This window comes from Paraphaeosphaeria sporulosa (assembly GCF_001642045.1).
Source record: "Paraphaeosphaeria sporulosa strain AP3s5-JAC2a unplaced genomic scaffold CC84scaffold_6, whole genome shotgun sequence".
Classification (NCBI taxonomy): Eukaryota; Fungi; Ascomycota; class Dothideomycetes; order Pleosporales; family Didymosphaeriaceae; genus Paraphaeosphaeria; species Paraphaeosphaeria sporulosa.
The window spans coordinates 2,630,043-2,651,289 of record NW_017253365.1 but is presented as its reverse complement, the minus strand read 5'-3'; the positions used below and the strand labels follow the sequence as shown (position 1 = coordinate 2,651,289).

The 21,247-nt window shown below is 58.0% G+C and overlaps 8 protein-coding genes across 8 annotated transcripts; 3 read left to right on the top strand and 5 right to left on the bottom strand.

Moving 5' to 3' along the window:
- Positions 1-533: 533 nt before the first annotated feature.
- CC84DRAFT_1177372 (P-loop containing nucleoside triphosphate hydrolase protein) lies at positions 534-2,135 on the bottom strand (the record flags this gene model as incomplete). The annotated part of the gene is made up of 1 exon (XM_018180281.1): positions 534-2,135. The coding sequence occupies one exon, from the start codon at positions 2,133-2,135 to the stop codon at positions 534-536; it is 1,602 nt and encodes a 533-aa protein (XP_018035672.1).
- Positions 2,136-2,769: 634 nt separating this feature from the next.
- CC84DRAFT_1093527 (PLP-dependent transferase) lies at positions 2,770-4,110 on the top strand (the record flags this gene model as incomplete). The annotated part of the gene is made up of 2 exons (XM_018174519.1): positions 2,770-2,843; positions 2,898-4,110. 2 exons carry the CDS (start codon positions 2,770-2,772, stop codon positions 4,108-4,110), a joined length of 1,287 nt encoding a protein of 428 aa, XP_018035671.1.
- A 912-nt stretch (positions 4,111-5,022) lies between these two features.
- On the top strand, positions 5,023-7,062 carry CC84DRAFT_1206740 (uncharacterized protein; the record flags this gene model as incomplete). Its single annotated transcript, XM_018182049.1, has 4 exons — positions 5,023-5,124; positions 5,191-5,542; positions 5,710-6,280; positions 6,319-7,062. 4 exons carry the CDS (start codon positions 5,023-5,025, stop codon positions 6,689-6,691), a joined length of 1,398 nt encoding a protein of 465 aa, XP_018035670.1. The 3' UTR covers positions 6,692-7,062.
- A 1,089-nt stretch (positions 7,063-8,151) lies between these two features.
- On the bottom strand, positions 8,152-10,926 carry CC84DRAFT_1165593 (alpha/beta-hydrolase). Its single transcript, XM_018178753.1, has 2 exons — positions 10,566-10,926; positions 8,152-10,517 (listed from the first exon to the last, which is right to left on the bottom strand). The coding sequence occupies exons 1-2, from the start codon at positions 10,655-10,657 to the stop codon at positions 8,207-8,209; spliced, it is 2,403 nt and encodes an 800-aa protein (XP_018035669.1). The 5' UTR covers positions 10,658-10,926; the 3' UTR covers positions 8,152-8,206.
- A 661-nt stretch (positions 10,927-11,587) lies between these two features.
- On the bottom strand, positions 11,588-13,754 carry CC84DRAFT_1094566 (uncharacterized protein; the record flags this gene model as incomplete). Its single annotated transcript, XM_018174569.1, has 3 exons — positions 11,588-12,982; positions 13,032-13,177; positions 13,316-13,754. The coding sequence occupies 3 exons, from the start codon at positions 13,752-13,754 to the stop codon at positions 11,588-11,590; spliced, it is 1,980 nt and encodes a 659-aa protein (XP_018035668.1).
- A 255-nt stretch (positions 13,755-14,009) lies between these two features.
- Positions 14,010-15,649, bottom strand: CC84DRAFT_834466 (uncharacterized protein). Its single transcript, XM_018187589.1, has 3 exons — positions 15,293-15,649; positions 14,504-15,246; positions 14,010-14,451 (listed from the first exon to the last, which is right to left on the bottom strand). Exons 1-3 carry the CDS (start codon positions 15,551-15,553, stop codon positions 14,265-14,267), a joined length of 1,191 nt encoding a protein of 396 aa, XP_018035667.1. The 5' UTR covers positions 15,554-15,649; the 3' UTR covers positions 14,010-14,264.
- Positions 15,650-17,049: 1,400 nt separating this feature from the next.
- On the top strand, positions 17,050-18,797 carry CC84DRAFT_1188072 (uncharacterized protein; the record flags this gene model as incomplete). The annotated part of the gene is made up of 3 exons (XM_018180968.1): positions 17,050-17,250; positions 17,296-17,546; positions 17,591-18,797. The coding sequence occupies 3 exons, from the start codon at positions 17,050-17,052 to the stop codon at positions 18,795-18,797; spliced, it is 1,659 nt and encodes a 552-aa protein (XP_018035666.1).
- Positions 18,798-19,383: 586 nt separating this feature from the next.
- CC84DRAFT_1218659 (uncharacterized protein) lies at positions 19,384-20,880 on the bottom strand (the record flags this gene model as incomplete). Its single annotated transcript, XM_018183021.1, has 1 exon — positions 19,384-20,880. One exon carries the CDS (start codon positions 20,878-20,880, stop codon positions 19,384-19,386), a length of 1,497 nt encoding a protein of 498 aa, XP_018035665.1.
- Positions 20,881-21,247: the final 367 nt, after the last annotated feature.

Genomic DNA, 21,247 nt, shown 5'->3' with positions numbered 1-21,247 from the left:
ATAACGGGAGATCGGTGTAGTGACTAATTTTACATAGATATGCTCAAGGTATCTACAGTACTAGAGACGATATCCTACCTCAGCTTAGCCATCGATCAGCTATCCTAACGGAGGAGTAACAACCACGTCCTCCCCAGCGCCCACCGTCCCTGAAGGTTGCAAGAGCTGCGCATGTTCGGCCAGATCGTTGTTCCTATCATTGACAAGAAATTATGGTTGGGCTGGTCTGGTTCGATTGAGCATGCAAAGTGAGATGTAAGAGTGAGAATTGGTCTAGGGCCGACGGGCGCATGCATAGGGCTAATGCCATATGGTTGCGCTTTCCCCAACATCCGTAACAGCAAGTACTCACGACCACCACTCGAAGACTGGCCATGCAGTACGCCATAGATGCGGGGTACAATGGCGGGTAGGAAAAGATGATGGGGTATCGCATTTCGCTATATCGCTAGTCAAACGCTTTGTAATCCAATCCACACCAGATCTTGCCCTCTCGTCTCCCAACGTACGAATTCGCAAGCAGGCCTCCCAGTCTAGTCTTCCAGCTCAGGTCGCAGCATCTCGTCGTCTATCAGGTCCTCATCGATCTTCGTACCCAGATCTACATCCTCGAGGAACGTGCGACCCCGCAGGCCCTCAGGCAGATACTCCTGTTTCACCTTTCCGTCCAGATAGTCCGGGTTGTACTTGTAGCCCTCGGAGTAACCCATCTCCTTCATCAGCCGCGTCGGCGCATTGCGCAGGTGGAGCGGTATGGGCAACGCGGCCACGCCGGGCTCCTGGAGCGCGGCTTCTGCAGCCCGCAGAGCACGATATGCGCGTGTGGACTTTGGCGCGAGGGCGAGCGCGACGACGCAGTGGCTGAGATTGATGGCGCACTCGGGCATGCCAATTTTCTCGCACGCGCTGTAGGTCGCTGTTGCGAGGGAGAGCAGCGCGTTGTCTGCAAGACCGACATCCTCGGAAGCCACGACCACAAGGCGCCGCGCGATGTAGCGTGGATCCTCGCCTGACTTGAGCATTCGCGTGAGGTAGTACACTGCGGCGTTGGGGTCGGAGCCGCGGATCGATTTATGCATGGCGGAGATGTTCTCGTAGTGCTGGTCGCCGGCGCGGTCGTAGACCAAGGTCTTCGTAAGACGCTTTTTGAGGTCTTCCTTTGTGATGTTCGGTGTGCTGGAGAGGCTCATGGCGAGCTCGAGAAGATTGAGGGCGGTGCGCGCATCGCCGTCTGAGAAGGAAGCGAAGTAGCGCAGCATCTCGGTGTCGAGGAGCGGCGAAGTACAGTCTTCGGTGGCCATGGCGCGCTGTAAAATCTTAAGGAGGTCATCGTCGCTCAGCTCGTCCAATGTGAAAGTCCGACATCGCGAGAGGAGAGCGCTTATGACCTTGAACGAGGGGTTCTCTGTCGTCGCCGCAATCAGCGTGATAGTCCCGCTCTCGACCGGTCCTAGGAAGGCGTCTTGCTGCGTCTTTGAAAAGCGATGTATCTCGTCGCAGAAGACGATGGTTCTGCGCCCCGTGAGCTGCAGGTCCTTCAGCGCCTCGAAGAAGATGCGCCGCACTTCCTCCAGCTTCGTGCTTGTGCTGTTGATCTCGACGAACTTGGAGCCGGATGCATTGGCGATGATGCGGGCGATGGTGGTCTTGCCGGTGCCTGACTTGCCCCACAGGACCATGGATGGTATCTTGTTGCTCTCCAGCATGCCCCTCAATATGCCATTTGGGCCTATCAGCTCCTGCCCAAAGACGTCGTCGAGCTTCATGGGCCGCATGCGCTCCGCCAGTGGCTGCGCATCCTCAACAGCCTTGAGCTTCTTCCGCTTGGCCGCGGCGGGCGACGGCGGCTCTCCATTGGGATGGTTCTCGGCGGCCTCGTCAAACAATCGCTTTGTGCCAGGTGGGGGCGTCTTGGGGCGTTGTGGGATAGCAGGGGGCGCTATGGGCGACGATGTTGGGTTGCCATTCCTTGCGGAGCTTCCCGGCTTGCGGGCGCCCGATGTGAAGAAGCTGTGCGTCTTCTGTGCGCTGAGCGTATCGATCTGGTCGACGACGTGGTCGGCGCATCCGCTGTCGATGTGCTCGTTGATGAGGGCCTGGCTGACTTGCTTATTGCACAACGGGCATGCCACCATGGTCGAAGGTGAGTGGAAGCGTTGGACGCCGCGTCGCGTAAATTAAGCGGGGAGCTCGACGCGTCCAGAAGCTAGCCGCGAGGGAACAGCTGCAGCGCATTAACAGCGCAGAACATGGGCAGGTTTGCCTGCTGGGAAGGCTGGTGTAATTAAAACTTTGACAGCAAGAATGAGGTGAAGCTATAACGGCTGCCAAAAGCATTGCATGCTGACCCGAAGCGCAGACTGGTTCCCTGTCAAGGACAAGGAAAAAGAAACGAATGACAGCTCGAGTCACGTACGGGCGATGGAAAGTCGAGAAATACGTTGGGCGTACAGGCTCCCCTGCTGCGCTGCAGGTTGGGAATTGTACAGCTCACAGAGCTGAGGAGGTCCCGCGCGTTTGCGGCGCGAGTTCGGAGGACGGGTGATGACGGCATTGTCCGGCGCAAACTACAGAGCACGCAATGCGCCTGCCGAGCGCAACATGATTATTCACGCCGCTGCGTAGACCCCCACAATACTGCCTTTGCTACCCTTGGCCATGCGAACAATTGCCGCCGCAGCCCCAAGAAGAATCCTCACTGCCTGCCAAACCGCCTCGAGACCCGTGAGCACAGCTTCCAGCAGCCCCGCCCTCACCCCGCTGCGCGCCATGTCTGCTACTACACGGCGCGAAGACCCCTTCAAGCCGGCCGCACGCGTGGCTGGCCAGAAGCAGGATGTCTGGTGAGTCTGTGGATGCTCATACTGGGCTCGGAAAGTGTGCTGAGCGCAGTCCAGGTCCATCGTCAACGAAGCGGCTGCCGCGTCCCCAATCAAGCCCATTGTGAACATGGGCCAAGGGTTTTTCGGCTACAACCCGCCCAAGTTCGTCCTCGATGCCGCAAAGTCGGCCCTCGATTCGGTGGAATGCAACCAGTACTCTCCTACCAAAGGCCGCCCGCGGTTGAAGAAGGCCATCGCAGACGCATACTCGCCCTTCTTTGGACGGACGCTCGACCCGGAGAAGGAAGTCACCATCACCACCGGTGCCAATGAAGGCATGCTGAGCGCCTTCATGGCCTTCCTGGAGCAGGGCGACGAGGTCATTGTCTTCGAACCCTTCTTCGACCAATACATTTCCAACATTGAGATGCCGGGAGGAAAGGTTGTCTACGTACCCATGCACCCACCAAAGGAAGGCGCGACCAAGACAACCTCTGCGGCCGAGTGGACTCTGGACATTGCCGAGTTCGAGAAGGCCATCACTCCCAAGACGCGCATGATCGTGCTCAACAGCCCGCACAACCCCATCGGCAAGGTCTTCTCAAAGGACGAGCTCAAGGCCATCGCCGACATCTGCGTCAAGCACAACATCATCATCCTCTCCGACGAAGTCTACGACCGCCTATACTACGTTCCGTTCACGCGCGTTGCAACGCTCTCGCCTGAGGTGGCGAAGCTCACGCTCACGGTGGGCTCGGGCGGCAAGAACTTTTACGCCACTGGCTGGCGCGTAGGCTGGTTGATCGGGCCAGAGCACCTCATCAAATACGTATCCGCTGCGCACACGCGCATATGCTACTCCTCGGTATCACCCCTGCAAGAAGCGACCGCCATCGGCTTTGAGCAGGCGGATGCGCACAATTTCTGGGAAGAGTCAAAGCGCGAGATGAAGGCCAAGATGGACAAGTTCAACACCATATGGGATGAGCTGGGTCTTCCATACTCGGATCCTGAAGGCGGGTATTTTGTCCTGGTAAACATGTCCAAGGTCAAGCTTCCAGAGGACTATGACTTCCCCCCGCACGTTGCGGAGCGACCGCGGGATTTCAAGCTCAGCTGGTTCCTCATCAAGGAAGTCGGCGTCGCAGCTATCCCACCAACTGAGTTTTTCACCCCGGGTAATGCACATATAGTTGAAGACTGGCTACGGTTCGCCGTCTGCAAGAACGACGATGTGCTCGAAACGGCACAGGAACGCCTGAGAGGTTTGAAGAAATATATCCAGTAGTCGACCCAATTACGAATCAAACATGCACCGTATCCACCAATGTTAGAGCACGTCGTGCAGATCATTTCTAATTATATTTTTGCTAATAGATCCGCAGCCGGCAGTATTCATGGCGATTTCCGGGCCCTAAGTCTTCCCGTCCAGCCCCAGTATGCCAAGACCCGTACCTGCCGTCACAGCTTCTTTCATTCGTTGACCCTGGCGGCTGACCCTGGCGGCATCTTCGTATTCCAACACGATCATTGTGGGCATGAATGCGAGTTTTTCTCAAAGGCCAACTTGCCAAATCGTAGCTTTGTGCTCGAAGAGTGGTCGCTCAGAACATGTTCCTTGCTTTACACCCAGTCTTATTCACGTCAGACGCGCAAAACAAGTGCACATGCGCAGCTTCCACCAAGTGGGATTATAGCAAGGCTTCCGAGATAGTAGTACAGTAGCGAGTGTTGTCGCGTAAAGCGAGGTACGGCCAACCTCATTCGTACGGGAGCGCCACAAAGTCCTGTTTCCGACCTCCTCGGTACGCCCACAACAACGCATCCAGTCAGTTCACCTGCCAAGACAGATACTATTGCAGTAGGTCTGCAGGGGTAGATGTGGGAATTCTGTCTCGGCTACTCAGACTATGCATAGCGTTGCACGACACGAAAGCCATCTCGTATCAAGAGATCATTTCCATGTTCAAGCGCTGGGCAGCATGGGGGGTTGACGCCGGACAGGCATATTTGACCGAGACACATCAATACGAGCAGGTGTGGCTGCTTCGGAGTGTTTGATGCTACGGTTTAAGATGGGGGCATCGCCAGCCTCGTTACTGCTCTCCGTTCATCTATTGTCAACACTATCGGCCATCATTGCCAGCCTTAGATACTCAGAACAAGAATTGGATGGAACATTTCTAGAAATTGAATCAAGATGGCTGAGCTCGACAATGACTTCTGGCCCTTCGACGCGTACCCGGGCTATAAGTTGATGGCCCCGTGCATGCGCGACTGCGATCATATTCTCCTTTTCAATGTTCGTACAACTCACGAAAACCCCCCCCCCTTTGACCTACTAGGCCGCGTATCTAAATTTGAATAGGGCTGCGATAACTCAGGCTGCTGGTGCAAGAAGAACAACCTCGACAGGAGAACCAGCTCGCTCGAGCGATGCGCTTCAACATCGTGCACGTTCGCGGACATGAACACCGCAACGGATGTATCCATTCTTAGCAGCATCCAGCTGCAGTACTGCGTCGACAGAAACCTTAGTCCCGAGGGCATGACCATGCCAAGTACGGCCCTGGCGCAGCCTACGGAAAGCAGCAGCAGCGAAAGTCCCTTGGAGACGGGAGGTTCCCAAACTGGAAGCTCGGCTTCCGTCCCAGGAGTGACGGGTGGGACTGGGTTGGCGACGAGAACGAGGCCTAGCAGTGGGCCTACGGATACTGGTGGTGAGTGACCTGGCCTCTCTTCCGTTTAAGTGCTACGTCTCTAGGTGCTATTTCACCTCAACCCACCTCACTCTATTCCTCGAGAATAAGGTCACCCCTGCACCTTTCTGGCCCATTCATCCCACCAACCCATGCTCCAAATGACACCCTGACTAACCCCAACCCAGCTCCAGCCTCGTCCTCTTCCTCTACAGCTACACCAAACTCGTCCCCCTCCAATAACGCGTCCCTCTCGACCGCCGCAAAAGCTGGCATCGCCATCGGCGCCATCTTCTGCGTCCTCCTCGCCGTCCTCATCGCCATCCTTCTCGTCCGTCGCCGCAAGCGCACCCCCGCCTACCCCCCACCACAATACTCCTCCGCTCCCCCAGGGGGGCACACGGTACCCGCTCCGCTGCATGTGCAGACCAACAACGGCGCTGGTGCAGGGAGTGGATTCATCGCGCCTGCTCCCGTGCGCGAGGATGTTTCCCCCATCTCTGAGAAGACGCCTGCGTTTTCCCAAGCAAGGGAGGTCAGACCTGGCGTGGTGAGGAAGGAAGTTCCGCTGGGATCGGCGTCACCGCCGGTACAAGCTGCATCGCCGGCGCCGACGGAGGTGCTGGGGAGTACGGCGCCGGAGAGATACGAGGTCCATGGGCATGCTGCGGCGGGTGGGAACGGAGGGCGATGGGTGTACGAAATGCAAGGCGGGGGCACGGGTCGGGCTGGGGCTGTTGAGCTGGGTGGTGCGGGGAGGTAAGTGGCTCCACCGAACTGATATGTGTGAGTGGCAGGGATAGGGCTAGTAGGCACTGCGCATACGTATATATGCTCCACTTCATTCTTTTCTCCTCTTGTAAAAGCTATGGATATAGTGCAAGTAACCACGGTACGCAGATGGCCTCACCACCTCGCCACACCACACACGCTCGAGACGTGATGGGTATAGAGAAAGACTTCGTCGCGGGTTCGTTGCATCTGCTTGAGCGGCCCGCTGGTGCTCCCAGGGGTGCAGCGCCCCTCTTCGCCAGTTCACGACTTCGATCGCGACGCCAATACGAAGTCCGCAGTCCTTCCAGCAACAGCACAAATCGCAGCCACCAGGTGGCCTTGACCTGTATCGGAGTGACGGAAGCGTCAACAGCTCGAACGTTACGAGTGTCGTGAGCCCTCACTTCCCCGTCCACCACTCCGCCTCGCTCAGGGGACACAAGCGCTGCCGTGCCGAGCACATGGTCATCGGATACAGCTTCAACAGCGGCCAATTGTCCCAATAAGATCTGACATGCTCGCATGTCCAACAGGGCTGCCGAGTCGAAGCCTCGCTCTTACGCTCGACATGTGCGCTCCACCGCTCGTCGGTAGCGTTTCCCGGCATCTGCTCATCCGTGGGTTCTCCTCCATCAGTGCCATGTTTTGCAAGCGGCTGCGTCGAGCGGACCTTTTACACGAGCTGCGCAAGCGCAGTTAAGGCTTCCTAGTTGGAAGTCGACAGAAGAAGCTCGGGTTGATGTTGTGCTTGCACGTTCCAAGCTCGTTTCTACAGTAATCATGGACACTGCCTCTCGCGCAGGGCAGCAACAGCCAGATACCAGAGGCAACATGTTTACAAGAAATCCCGAGGATCTGTCCCAAGGCCACCTTGTTTGAGGATACGAGATCGTGTTGGTGGTGCGGGATCGACTCGACCGCAGATCCAGGTCTGGACATCGTACCCTTGCACTTCCTCCCATCTGTCTCTGGAAAAGCACCCAGCCGTTGCAAATGCTGCATCAGGTGCGAAAACACATGGCGTTTTCGATTCCGGGGACCACGAAAAGGCAACGGCTGGCTGGTTCTGCAAGTTTTTGCCTTACCCAGGTAGTCCGGTCCTGGGCTCTATGCCCAGCGTGTGAGAAGAGATGGGTTTCCGGGACCAGATGCCTCCAGGATCCATGGGGCTGCGCCTGCTCCCGCTGAAAGGACGACTTCCCCAGAGCGATGCAGCATGACCTGCCGATGAGCCCAGCCTTGTCCAGAGAAGAAACACGTGAAGCTTGGCGCTGTCTTTGGTGCCGGGTGGTGGCGATGTAGCAAGAAACCGCAAGGCCTTGGAAGCACGACGGCGATGTCGTGTAAAATCCGGCGCGGCGTAGTCCGCATGTGCAAACGGCCACTGCGTACCTCCAGCCTCAACTCTTCATATCAGCAAAGCGTTATCTTTGAACTGAACTTGTGTGCGTTATAGCTAAGCTAATAGCCATGGTATACCCTATAAAGAACGCGATAGATAAGGTATACCTCCCTTGGCTAGATACTCCTCTTCTCTGCGGATTACAGCGAGGTAGGCACGGTACATTGTGGTAAGAACAAGCGCAACCTCACACGTCCTGGCTCCTCTGCAACCCCTCCCTCACCAAACAACGTGAAGACGTCTCGAGTCTCCCCATCAGCCCGGATCTCGCTCTCGCAAAACAGACACGCATCGTACGGGCCGTGCAGTATGCTTTTGCGAGTCTTCAGTCCTCCCGGCGGGCTTCGGAGATAGAAATCTTGGGACGAAGCGAGCCATGAACCACGTTTGTATCCTCGTGTGGTCATGTTGGCACCTTTACCTCGATGACATGCACAATCAACGTGATACTTCTCTCCCGGTGCATATGTCATGTACATCTATTTCGTTTCCAGTCCTATATACAGCTTCTAGTCCTCCTCCGCACCCCGCAGCCCGCTCGTCAACCCCTTCATCCGCCGGCCCAACAGATCATCCTCGCTGGCCAGGCTGACTAGACTCTTCCTCCGTCCCCTCTTTGCCTTGGCTTTGCTCCTCTCCTTCTGGGGAGGTCCGACCGCCCGCCCGCCTTTGATATGCTTCGCCTCCCACCCTCTACCGCCGGATTGCCCGCCTACCTTGCCAACGCCGGGCGGAGATTTGCGATTCGGCAACACCGTCATCTCAAGCGGCCTGTCGTCGTCCGCGCTGCTCTCTGCAGTGCCCTGTCGGCGGTGATGTCTGGCACTCCCGTTTTCCTGCCCCTTCTTCGAATTCGCGAGCCCATTCACAGCCTCGACAAGTCCGGGGTGACTCCCAAAGTAATCACTCCTCTCGCTCTCTCTTCGGCGATGGTGCAGGACATCGTACTCTACCCCCGGCGTGGGCGCGGCCGTCTCTAAGCCGTTGCGTTCATCCATGTCGAACGCTTCCACCATCCACTTCCCACACCGCATGATATATTTCCAGCCCTCGGGGAACACGCTTACGAACTGCAAGAAGCCGTGCGAGATGCCAGGAATGAGATCGACGTTGACCCACTCGTGCTCGGCCCACTCCCCACGTGCCCAGTCGAGGCCCATCTCCTTTGCATACTGGAAATCCGCGCGCTTCGCCTGGCGTAACCGCCCCGCGAAGATGACCGTGTCGTCGACAAGCGGGTCGCGCTCGCCAGTCAGCATCCAGCACCTTGGAAATTTTGCCAAGAGGGATTCCGGCGCGAGCAGCGGCGAGAGGAGATAGTCGGTAGAGAAGTCGGGCCGGTTGTGCGGCCCGATGTAGAGGATGATCATGGCGCGCATCATCTCGGGGGTCAGGATGCGGTCGCCGAAGTAGGAGATCATGGAGGACATGGCGAGGCGGGTTTTTATGGCTGTGGCGGGAGGTGCGGCAGGGGTGGGTGGGTGCGTCTGGGAGTGTGGGGATTGTCTTGATAGCTCAGGTGACAAGGGGCGTACAGGTTCGGGGGATTGGACGGGTTGTGAGGAGAGGAGGCCGTTGAGGTTGGTCAAGATGGTGGGTGGGGGGAGGCCGTGGCTGTCGTGGCCGGTGTGTGCGGCGGACAGGTGGATTGCTGTCCGAGGTGAAGTGAGCACTTTCTCGCTCGTGGGCACGGGCGGGGAGGCGGCCTCTTGCTTCTTCGGCGCGCTCTCGTCGTCGCTGTCGGAATGGTCCGAAGCACCAGGCGTGTTTGGGGCGAGGTGTCGGTAATCGTCGCTCTTGTGCCGCAGGATGGGGCGGTTCTGCTTGCGGGCCTTGCGGTCGCGGATCAGCGCCATCTGCTCGTCTGTCATCCAATTCCCGATGTTCATGTCCAGCGCCGGATACATGAGCACCACGCCGACCGGGGGCGGCAACGAGCGCTCGCCCTGCCACCGCCGCGTCTCGGTGGATGCAGCCTGCAGGATCATCAACGTCATGCCCACGGCAAGGTTCCCGCCCGCAGAGTCCCCGCTGACCACGATCTTGGGCTCAAGCTCGCCCGACAAGCCCATGCAGCGGCCTTTCGTCGCGACAATGGAGTGGTAGACGTCGTAGCACTCGTTCAGGGCGTACGGATACGGCCACTCGGGCGCCTTCCTGTAGTCCAGGCTGAGCACGGGCAGGCCCGTCTTGCCGGCCCAGCCCATCAGCTTGTCCTCGTGGTTCCGCGGGTTCATGGCGACGAAGCCGCCGCCGGGGATGTCGAGCACGATCTTGTGCTGCTTCTTGAGGGCCGACAGCGGGCCGTTGAAGTACAGCCACGCAATGACGGGGTCTTTGTAGCTGCTGTCCTTTGGCCGGGGAATGCGGATCTTCCTCGGCGGATACCACATGAGGCGCGGCCTCAGCAGGCTCGTCAGCGCCGCCAGATACGGCGTGGTGCCCTTCTCCCAGCCGACGCGCAGATGGTCAACCGTCAGCGTGGCGCGCACCTTGCGCACCTTGTCGTCGGCCTGCTCGGCGCAGATCAGGTAGTAGGCGCTGAAGACGATGGACAGGATGTCGCGGAGGGGCTTCTGGCGGATGCGCATGGCGGTCCAGAAGCCGGCGTCGAGGGCGGTGGTGACCCATGTGGCGCGGAAGTAGGAGCGGCTGTAGAGGTTGGCGAGGGGCTCTGGGCTCTCGAGGCCGACGAGCTTGCCGAAGTTGCGGGCGAGGTAGAGGTACAGCAGCGTGACGAGGACCGTCTGCCACGCCGTGAGCTTGCGCGAGACGAGCGACGAGAGGCGGCGGATGAGCGGCGGGCCGTGGCGGTCGCCTCTGCTGCGCGGTCAGCGCGTGGGTTGGGACGGGGGACGAGAGACGCACCGGTACAGGTAGAAGCTCCAGAAGGACACAACGGCCAGCACCTGGATCTTGCGGAACTTGACCGACGGCCGCCCCACGACGTGGTCGATCATGCCTCGCGCCTTCCTGTCCTCTTACACAGCACACTATCGCTTCGAGTTCGCTATCCGTGGTGGTGTGGCGCTCATGGAGGTGTCGTCCGGAAGCGTGCTGTAAGCTGAAGGGAGGCTGTTCCGCTCGATGCAAGATGCACAGCACACAATTGCAGTGTGAGGAAGAGTGCCGTGGAAGCCGCACCAGCCGCCGCCATGTTGCCTTGTTCTCGGTCGCGTTGCTGTGACTGGCAGCCGTAAGCCCCAAGCATGTGACGCGTGATGTCTCCGGGCCCCAGCCGGACATGTGAAAGACGCCGTTGCAAGCGCGCTAGGTCGCCTGCGGGACGTGCGGACAAGCCCACGTGCACCGCCACGCCTCCGGAAATAGCACCATGGAGGCCTGTACAGTGACCGACAATTGCAAGCCGATGACTGCAAGCCGACGACTGCAAGCCGATGGTTGCAAGCGCATGCATCCACGCACATCCTCCTACCCTTTCTCCCTGCTAACACACATAAATACTATGCGCCCACGTGCAACCGCCACACCTCCGGAAATACCACCATGAAGCATCGGCACAGTGGCCGACAATTGCAAACAGATAATTGCAAGTCCATGCATGCATGCAAGCACCTCCTCCTACCCACTGCCCACCCTCCCTTTTTCCCTGCCGTCCCACATGAATACCATGCGCCCACGTGCACCGCCACACCTCCCGAGAACAACAACCACGATGCGGAATGGAGAAAGCGGCCGATGGATCACAAGTGCATATGCAAGAAGACGTCGCGCTATGTATGCCAATCCAAAGACCCCACGCAGCCGCCATGTACACCCGGGCGCCAGCCGGCCCTGCGCATCAAAGAAAGCCTTCATCCCACCACGAAACGCGTCTCCCCATCACCTCCTTGGCCAAACATGTCCCATCACAGCACACGTCCTGCCACCTAGACCTTGCCCCCACCCAGCCCCCTCACCCACTCGCCCACCTCGAACCCCACCCGCCTCAGCGCCGCCTCCCGAAACTCCCCACCCCCCTCCTTCACCACCGTCATGCACCGCACCTCCTCGTTGACCTCGACCAGCTTCCCGCCCTCCCGGCTCTCCTTGTCCGCGCTCTTGATGTAGATGGTCAAGTCTGGCCCCACCGTCCCGCGCCACAGCGTCGCCATCCACTGCCAGTGGTCCATCGGGCTGTACACGTCTTGGATCGGGATCCTGCTCGCGTACACGTCGCTTGCGCGGAGTTGGTACGAGGGCAGTATGAGGACTGGTTTTGCCGAGGGGGCGGGGGAAGTGGGTGGCGTGGTGTTGGAGGTGGTCTCCTTCATCGTCTCGTCCTTGTCCGTATCCGACGCCGACGCTGGGGATTTGACGCTGGGAATCGGCGGGCTAGACAGTGCAACAGGCGTCGTAATGTACTTGACCATCTCCTTGCTCCGGCCATGCCATTCCTGGATCAGCCCAAAGTAGTCCTCGAAGCTGACGTCGACTTTGCCAGCCGGCTCCTTCGGCGGCTCCGCAACGCGCGGCGCGTACTCCTTGTCGCGCGCGAGGAAGTCGTTGAGCCACGCCGCCAGTTCCGCGACTGCGGCCTGGTCCTCGCCTTCGACCGCGATGATGCTGCCGCGCACTTGGACGGCGGGGCTGCTGGGCCCGGGCTCCTTGAGCGGCGGCGTGATGCGCCCTAGGACTTTGATTTTGACCGTGTACGGCACGCTCATGACCATGGCTTCGACGCTGCGGCTTTGATCGTTGGCCGAGGGCACGATGAGGTTGAGATCGACGGAGCCGCGGCCGACGTCGCGCGGCGTGCGCATCTGGGGCATGGTGGCTGTTTGCGGTGGCGTGGTGCGCATCTGCAGGGGAGGGAGCGAGTCACGGCGGCTGTGGTGGTAGTACGCGCCGTCTAGCCTGCGACCACCGTTGCTGCTCATTGGGTACGGGTTGAAACGACGTCTCTTGGAATCAGGCGTGTTTGGCGTGTAGCCATACCCGTCTTCACGGACTGTGGACGGGATTTGGATATTGCTCAGGCCGGACGGACCGCTGGTTCCTCGGCGGCGAGCTGGGGAGTCCATGCTTAGACTGTTCATAATAGAGGGCAGGCGGACGCTCGGGGTGAGGCTTTCCGAGTACCTGGGCGGTGGCAGAGTTGGAGTGTCTGCACTGCTTGGGTAGGGACTCGAGGGTGACGGGGTCTTAATACTACGCCCACCACATTTAGGGCACCGGTACTTGTCGACAGTGGTGTGCGCAACGGCTGGGTTCAGCGGCTTTCCCAACCGCCGTGGTTGGTAACGGTAGTCAGGGTATTGTTCGTGATGTCTGTCTTTCTCTTCCTGATATGCGTCAGTCTTCTAGTCGGACCCTGAATATCATCAGACATACCTGGGCCAGATCCTGCCACACCTTCTTGACAGCGTCGCTCTCTGCCTTCCACTGCTCTCCGATGATCTTGGAGATGTCAGGGTTAGGAAGTCCAGGATTTGCGGCGGCGATGGCATGTTGGTGGTGCTGTCGATAAAGGATAAATGCTACAAAGAAAAGAATGCGGTCAGTGCCGCCACCATTTCATGTCCGCAAACGAAATCGCTGCATTCTTTGTTCGTCGCGGAGTTTCATCCGGGCGCTGCGATAGCCCCCATCGAACACAAAGAGAACATCGGACTTACCATTGCGGGGGCGGGGTATCTTGGGCTCCGGTTGACAGAGACAAACATGTTCTCCTGGTGATGAGGATGCACTGCGTGTTCCTCTCGAGTTCTCAGGGTCACTCAATTCCCCCGAGTCCACACCATTGCCAACGTCTCGGGATGCTGCACTTCTCTTGTTGCCATGCGCCAAAGAAGCATTGGACGAAGCTGGCGATGGTAGTTCCATATCTGCTTTCTGAGCCGGGTCCGAGGTAGGCGCAGAGCGGCATTCATACGATCTTTTTGTTTTCCGCAGTGATCGTACGGGCTTCACGTCGTCCATTAACGAATGAGACGGGGTATGCTCAATGGCTTGCATATTCGATCTGGCGTATCTCCTGGGAATGTTGTAAAATGTCGCGAGAGGAGGAGAGGAAGGGCGAGGATGAATTGGCGGCAGCACACGGCTGGCCAACATTTTGGGTAAACTATCTTGCCGATGACGGCTGCAGACTTAGATGCGTTCTTTGAAAGCAGAGATCATTGTACCATGTATAGGATTGGACAGGTACTGTCGGACGAACCACCCGCAATTGACAGCGCGCGTTCTGCTTTCTTTGTATCTATTATGGGTAAGCCACACCTAGACCATCCTCGCGTTGCCGCCAGGCTACGGCTGAGCCTGCAATTTCATTGTTCCAGACAGATGCGGCGGAACCGCGGGTGCTCGCTAGCCATGTTCTTTGTTCATCGATCTGCCAGAAGCGGCCAAGACCGCACGCTGCCGACCGCTGAGACATTCCAGCGCAGAAACGCAAGGGAGCGACAATGCTTGGAGCTCCACAATGGCGCACAAGCAGGCTTACGATCGGTCTCCGGGACCACCATGCCACTGCTGATCCTCGGAATGCAACCCTCCGGCTGTCAAGCAGGCGCCCGGAGAGGGCGCTGTATGGTCCACTGTCGAACAGCGGTTCAGCGTAAGCCATCAATATCCCGGGGGAAATTTAAGGTCAAAGTTAGCGCCCTTGTCGCCTTCGCTTTTCTTGTCGGTAGCAGACTGCAGCTTTGCTCGTTGCCGGGCGTCACTGTTGACAGCTTCGTTACCGCGTACCAGTCGTGCGGCTTCCTTCCCGATTAGTTCATGAGCAGGCCCGCTAAGGTGCATGTCGTCCCTACAGTATGGTCAGACTGAAACAATGCGTCTGCGCAGAAGTACGAACGTACCAGAATAGATGTGTGCTAGGGTCAGTGCACGGGTGCGCGGCTGCTTGCAGATTCTGAGCATTCGGATCTTGTACTAGACACGGCTTCTCAACCTCTTCGAAGAGCGGTTCCTGTCTCCCGTTCCCTTTGGCATCGGCAATTCTGTTGGTGAACATCTGTTTTGCACGGACTTCTTCCATGATGATGTCGTGGACGTTTGGCACAAACACGTCGCCCCTTGCCCATTCCGAGGCTGCTTGAGACAGCGCCGTGTTCCAATAAGACCAGAGAAACACGGCTTGATGTTGATCCTGCGCAAACTCGGTGGCTGACTCGTTCTTCCTGTCGGAATAGCGTGGGAGAAATGTCACATCCATTAGATTGGGTACTGTAACCTTGAGCGTGCCGACGTGATCGGCGAGGATATCGAGGTTGTGGAAAAGCTCCTTCACACTGCGGTCTATGGCACGGATGGCAGCATCCTTGTCCAGAGGAGAGAACTGCAGCAAGTCCCAGGTGCCGAACAGGACGGTGAAAACGGTCTGCTCGTCAGCTGTGTGTCTTCCTGGCAATCTCCACTTCTTCTTGTCGAACTCGATGAAGTGTTGCACTTGCGTCTTGAAGTCGAACACAGCGAGTGTCTCCTTTCTCGATTCACTGGTCACATCAAGGAAGATGTTTGAGTCGACCATGGATCCGACCGCCTCCAATCCCACGTTGTCAGGGACAGAGCGTGCAAAGTTGTCCACCCAGTCGCAGGTCAGCTGTGACCAGTCAGTAACCTCCCGCGAAGCCAAACGACACACTTGCCTCTTTGCAGAGGGTCTCTACCCAAATGTCCCCCTGAGCTGCGTTCCTGTCTCGGGTCGATCCTTTGGGTGGTGGAAACATCCGATACTCGCCCGTATCGGACCAGTCATCACCGAAGACCACTACGCGGCGGGGGCTATTCTTCCACACCCTTTGCAGATTGTCTTTCAGATAGGCGGTTGAGGGTCGCCTCCAGCTGAAATACAATATCGTGACCAGTGCGGCCGCTGCGCAGACGTGCAATCGTGTGATGAATCGCATCTTGGACCAGTAGTGGTGAGGTCAACGTTGGTCGCGTGACCACCTTCAAGGCTCACAACAGGCGGTAGGCTGCGGATGCAAAGATGGACGGCGCAAAAGCAATGCGTGACAAGTCGCAGGACGAAAGGGAAGCAGCAGCAAAAGGAACAGTCAGGGTTTCGGTGGGTGTGAGGAATAAGACAGGAGAAAAGACATGTCTGTGAGAGACGCAGACACGCACACCCTCCCCATGTCGCCCATGCCAGTTCCCGCGACCCTAGCACTGCGGGTCGCGCGAAACGGGACTATGACGACGCCTGGCGTGCACCGAATAGCGCCGGCTACATCCTGCCCCCGAGCGGTCTTGTATACCGGGGCCGTTGTTAGAGACGGTCGATTTGCATGCGCGACGCGCGTTGATTGGGTCTGTCCACAAGGCGATGCACTGCCAAGGCGAGGCAAGCCACAGCAAACGGCTGTCGGCAAAGACGAGGCAGGCGCCCAAGCAAAGCGGCGCAAGAGCACCGTGCTGCTTGGACTCGAAAGGGAATCTGAGGCGCAGGAGTGGGTCAGACGATGAAAACAGGCATTCGGGATGGAAGCCGTGGAAGGCCCAGCGGACGAGAAAAGCTTGTGTTCACGGGTTAGTGCCGCTCGTCCCGACGACGCTACGCCGCTTTCGCGAGAGGGCGGCCTGAGGCGCCAGCTGACGACACCCCAACGAGCCCACGACACCCTTCCGCTAGTGGTGTTAGATTCAAAAACGCGTGCGCATCGCATCGACGTGGTCTCGTTTGGTCGTTTTGTTCTTTCCGCACCGTTGACCGGCGATGGACACGCAGCCGGCTCACTCTCCTCGTCCCATGGAGCCCTTGGCACTGCATTGCACAAAGGCCTTCATCACCGACCCACCGGACATCCGATAATCGCAATCGCAATCGCAATCGCAATCGCAATCGCAATCGCAATCCTGAGTCGCATAGCACGAGCACCAGAGCACAAAAGCACCGAGCAACGCTCGTCAACACATGTACACGTCAGGAGTCGGACGCGACGCGCGGCAGATGTACGATGCAACAGATCCCCCGCGCTCACCCATGTCACAAGCGGCCTTAATGTCCTTATGCCCGCCTCGTACATCCAGAGCACATCTGGACCAGCCGTGTGGGCGGGACATCGGAACCGTCCTCAAAGACGTTTCCGACACCTACAACGCTCTTTGCCTCTTTGACGGTGTTGGATCAAAGATCCCGTTGTCCAGCATTTACCCATGCTAAGTCGCTTTGCATTCAGCCAGAGACCATATTGCCCCTTTGTAAACCCGACCATACACAGCGTGCGACACAAAGAATGGACTCGATTGTACTATGTGAACAGCGACTGCCGGACCTGGATTCACAGACCGCAAACCTCGTCGTGTGCAATATGAACCTCCCCATCATGCCTCCTTACATGTGCTCGCACCTGTTTAGTCCTCGTTACAGGTGGGTATCCGACTGCAAGTTCGCCTCTGCACGATGCATCGCACCCGTTATTTTCTCGCCCTAGTCCATTTTTTTCTCTCACTCGCATCCTTGATCGATTCCGCACCCTCAGATTCCCCTCGTGATGCGGACATCGCGCAGTCTGGCTATGTTGGCGGCGACCACAACATCGGGCCAGAGTCGCTCTCGCGATTCCAGCACCTGTGGAACTTCACCTTCAAGCCGGATGAAAAAGTAGAACACTCAAGTCTCTGCGTTGATAAGCGGTAACATCCACAGCACTACGCAAGACCGTTAGTTCATACGCTCGCATCAGGGAAACAAATCGTCTTCACTGCGTCGACCGAGAATGTCGTCCGCACCATCGATGCGACCACAGGCGAGATTATGTACGAGAGGCAAGTCGCACCACCATGGCCCATGGCCGGGGCGTACTGCGAGACGGTTAGTAAGAACTTGGGCATCATGGGCACGCCTGTGATATACCCAGAGTACGACGTCGCCTTCTTCTTCGTCAAATCATACATCGAGTGAGCCAACCATCTCCCAGGTATCCTTGATTACATGCTCATAGCGCAAGGGATTACCGCGTGCCAGGCGGCGCCAACCCTCCGCTTAATAGCGTCTATTATTTTTACGCCGTATACCTTGATGGCCTAGGCGACGTTTACAAATTTCCCCTTTTCATCGACGATGTACCCGCTGATAACGACGAACGCAAGCTCTTCCTCGGCGGCCTCGTCCTCCAGCGTCCTTCCCTCCTTTCTGTCGGCGATGTGGTCTACGCTGGCTTCGGCGGGCTGTGCGACGCCTTCAACTACACCGGTACCCTCGTAGCCATCAACATAAACACACGCACAATAAACCGGTGGGTAACACAAGGCGGCCCGACGTCGCCGTGGACAAGCAACTGGACAAAGTGGCATGGTGGCGGCGCAGGTGGGATTTGGCAGTCTGGGATGGGTCTTGCATCCGATGGCCATGATGTCTTCTTCTCAATCGACAATGGCGGAACTACGGACACAAATGCTTCCAGCATCCCAGTCCAGGGCAAATCGCACCAAGACATTCTTTCCGAGTCCATCGCTCGTGTCTCCCTAAACGACTCAGGCGTACAGCTGCTCGACTTCTTCCGGCCGGCCGACTACCTCTCCGATGCGGGACAGGACATCGGCAGCGGTGGCGTATCCATCCTCGATCCTATGACTTTCAATACCAGCGCCGTGCCACACATCGGCGTGTCGACAGGCCGCAACGCGAAGGTGTATGTGCAGAATCTGGATGAGTTGGGAGGGTACCGCACTGGTGCCAATGGTACCGATACAGTGCTGCAGACGATACACCTGCGGGGTGAGGTGTTCGGCGGGATCGGATCGTACCCGCTGGAAGGCGGGTATATCTACGTTAACCCTGGCAATGCCTCGTTGGTTGCGTATCGCTTTAGTGCGTCGGCGGGTAATGGATCAACAGAGCTGTTCGCGTTGGCGGGGACGGCCGAGACGGAGAACACGCACTGGGGCGGGGGCGGGATTCCGACTGTGACGAGTAAAAATGGTGATCCCGGGAGCGGGATCGTGTGGGTGACGGATGTACAGAGGGGGCTGTTGGCATACAAAGCTGTACCTGTGGACGGGAAACTCGTGGAGCTTGCGTTGCCGAAGGTGGACGGTGCAGTCCGGTTTGGGCGGCCTATCTTCGGTGACGGCAAAGTATACCTCTTCGATGGAAAAGGCAGGCTGATTGCGCTGGGCGCCAGTGGTAACATAACCGCAGCTGCGTAGACAAGCCGACACTCTACTTCACGCTCAGGGATGGTGGGTGGGGGAGGTTGAGGAGAGGGGATGGGCGCGGAGAGGGTCTGGGTGGCGGGCAGGACCATCTGCCAATTCTCCTCATCCTGACCTGTTACTATCCTTAAAGGGAGGCTAGGATGGAAGAATGGTTGGGAGAGGTGCATGTGCATCTCTCCAGCAGGGTGCATTATGTTGCTGACAGCGGATATAGCCGCCATGGAGCTTGTTCTGGTTTGGTGACGCGGCTTGCATGGTGCGCTGCCGTGGCAGCCATGGAGTTCCGATGCAGCGAGGATGTTCGTTCATGCATGTCGTGGGTGATAGCGATGTCAGCTAGCTGTGTCCGAGGAATATGTCCGAGGCGGTTGGTCTCCTCGCTGCAAAATTAAGTCACGCGTCTGGCGGTGATTCAAACACTGACGGTCATGCGACGGCAAATCTTTACGGCACGAAGAACAAAACCAGATCTCAATCACCTAGGCATCCTAACTCGTGCCTACTACAAGCTTCGCACAAACCAGATATGGTAGACCCGACGAGCCAGCAATACCCCCATCACACCACCCTCAGCCTCTCACCGCCTCCAACCCCTCCTAGGCGACCTGGCATCCCCCCGTCGTCCATCGCTCTTCCTACTCCCAAAGCTCCTAACCGACTCTCCATCTCCCCTTCGCCTCCCACCACTACCGTGACTCTTTGCACTCCCCACCGAACCCCTCGATCTCGTACTCCCAGCACTAGGCCCAGGATGTCGCTGACTCTCAAAGCTCCGAAAACTTGCATAACCACCTCTCTCAAGCCTCACTCCCTCGCCGTCCTTCCTTCCCTCGCCTTTCCCATCCCTGTTTTCGGGATACAACGTCTCCATCACCGCCGCAATCGGAACGCCGTCGTACCTCCGCGGACCGTCCCCATAGCTCAGTGTTGTCCCGCCCGAGGCGCTGGTCGGGCCGAACGGGCGCTGGCGGCTGATGTACGAGGGCACGGTGGCGGGGTTGGGACGGGGGATTGGAACGCGAGGGGCAGATGTGGGAGTGGTGTCTGAGTGGCGCTCGCCGGGAGTGGGGACGTTGGGGACGCGGCCTTCGAGGGCGGCGAGGGCGAGGGCGCGGTGGTGGGCGATTTCCTGCTGCGAGTCGGCGGGTAATTTGGGGCGGACCGGGCGATGGGTGTGCTCGGGAGATGTCCGGGGTTGTCGGGGTGCTGGTGGGCGGCGGGGCTGTGGTGGGTTGGTCGTGGGAGAGCGTGGTGTTGCTCGTTGGGGAGAACGAGGTGATATCGGTGCCGGTGCGGATGGACTGCTTGGAGAACCACGCATATTGGAGCCCGTTCCTTCCTTGGGACTCTGTGCCCGTTTGTCGTTAGTGGATACTAGGGAACGCGGATTCGTCGCCTTGGGAGAAAGCAGCTCGTGTTTTTCCTCGACAAGCTGCTCCCGCTCAAGCTCGGTATCCTCGAAATTCCCATGTCCCAGCCCCTCTGCCAGCGCAGCATGCACCGCCGTCTGCAGCACATATGCCACCTTCGCATGACCTTCCCGTGCGGGGCCTTCCACCATTTTCCTCGCCACGCGGTCCTGATACGACACCGCACTATGCGGCCGTACATCTCTGCCAGTCCCGATGGCTTCGTAAATGTCCTGCAAGCCTCTGTACTCTTCACTTCCGAGCCCGCGTTCTTTTTCTTTTGGCCACGGTATCGAGCGCTCTCCCTGACCACTGAACCGTTCTCTCATCAAGACATGCAGGAATCTGTTCTTCACCCTGTTCCTTCCCCATTCGACCTCGTCCCGCGACCTGGAAAAAGAGCCTTGACCAAGCGAAGAAGCACACGCGGTACACTGCCTCCGTGTCTGTCCATATGCCCCCACTGACCTTCCAGCTACAACTTGCGGCTGAGGTACGAGGGTGTGCAAGATACGGGGCGGCCTCGTGTGGTATGCTCTCTCGATCTGGACGTACTCCTCGGGGTGGCCGCACAAGTAAATGCGGCGAATAGTGTAGGGGTACCGCAGGCCTTGGGATGGTGTTGGAGTGGCGGACTTGGATTTGGATTTTGGCCTAGGGGGCATTGCTCCTCGTCAATCGGTAGAGCGAGAGTTGCTGCACGGTAAATCTTTGTGAGGAGCACATGCCTTTCGGAAAGGTGTCGTGAAGGGGAGAGGATTGTGTGCATGATGTATGTGTTGGCGCTGTGAATGTCACTCTTCATAGATTTCCTGGAGTTCGCGTGGGTTTTGTGTGACCCGGATGGTTGCGATGTGTGATCCCACAACTTGGGAGTCTGCGTGAACTTCTCTGTTACTATCCCGCTGCATTGATTCTCTGCCATGCTTGGGATTGCTCGTGGATTATGTGTTAGCTGTTTTGCATTTGCTTGCATTGCTGTTCAAAATGCACTGATGCGATCGAGGATGTCTGCTGCATGTAATTAGCAGA

Excerpts from the sequence above, each read along its gene's own strand:
- CC84DRAFT_1165593 (XM_018178753.1), bottom strand. The coding sequence starts at position 10,657 with ATGATCGACCACGTCGTGGGGCGGCCGTCGGTCAAGTTCCGCAAGATC. Across the intron at positions 10,518-10,565 it reads TGGAGCTTCTACCTGTACCG|AGGCGACCGCCACGGCCCGC; the intron begins GTGCGTCTCTCG and ends ACCGCGCAGCAG.
- CC84DRAFT_834466 (XM_018187589.1), bottom strand. The coding sequence starts at position 15,553 with ATGCGATTCATCACACGATTGCACGTCTGCGCAGCGGCCGCACTGGTC. Across the intron at positions 15,247-15,292 it reads TAGAGACCCTCTGCAAAGAG|CTGACCTGCGACTGGGTGGA; the intron begins GCAAGTGTGTCG and ends GACTGGTCACAG. Across the intron at positions 14,452-14,503 it reads CCTAGCACACATCTATTCTG|GGACGACATGCACCTTAGCG; the intron begins GTACGTTCGTAC and ends ACCATACTGTAG.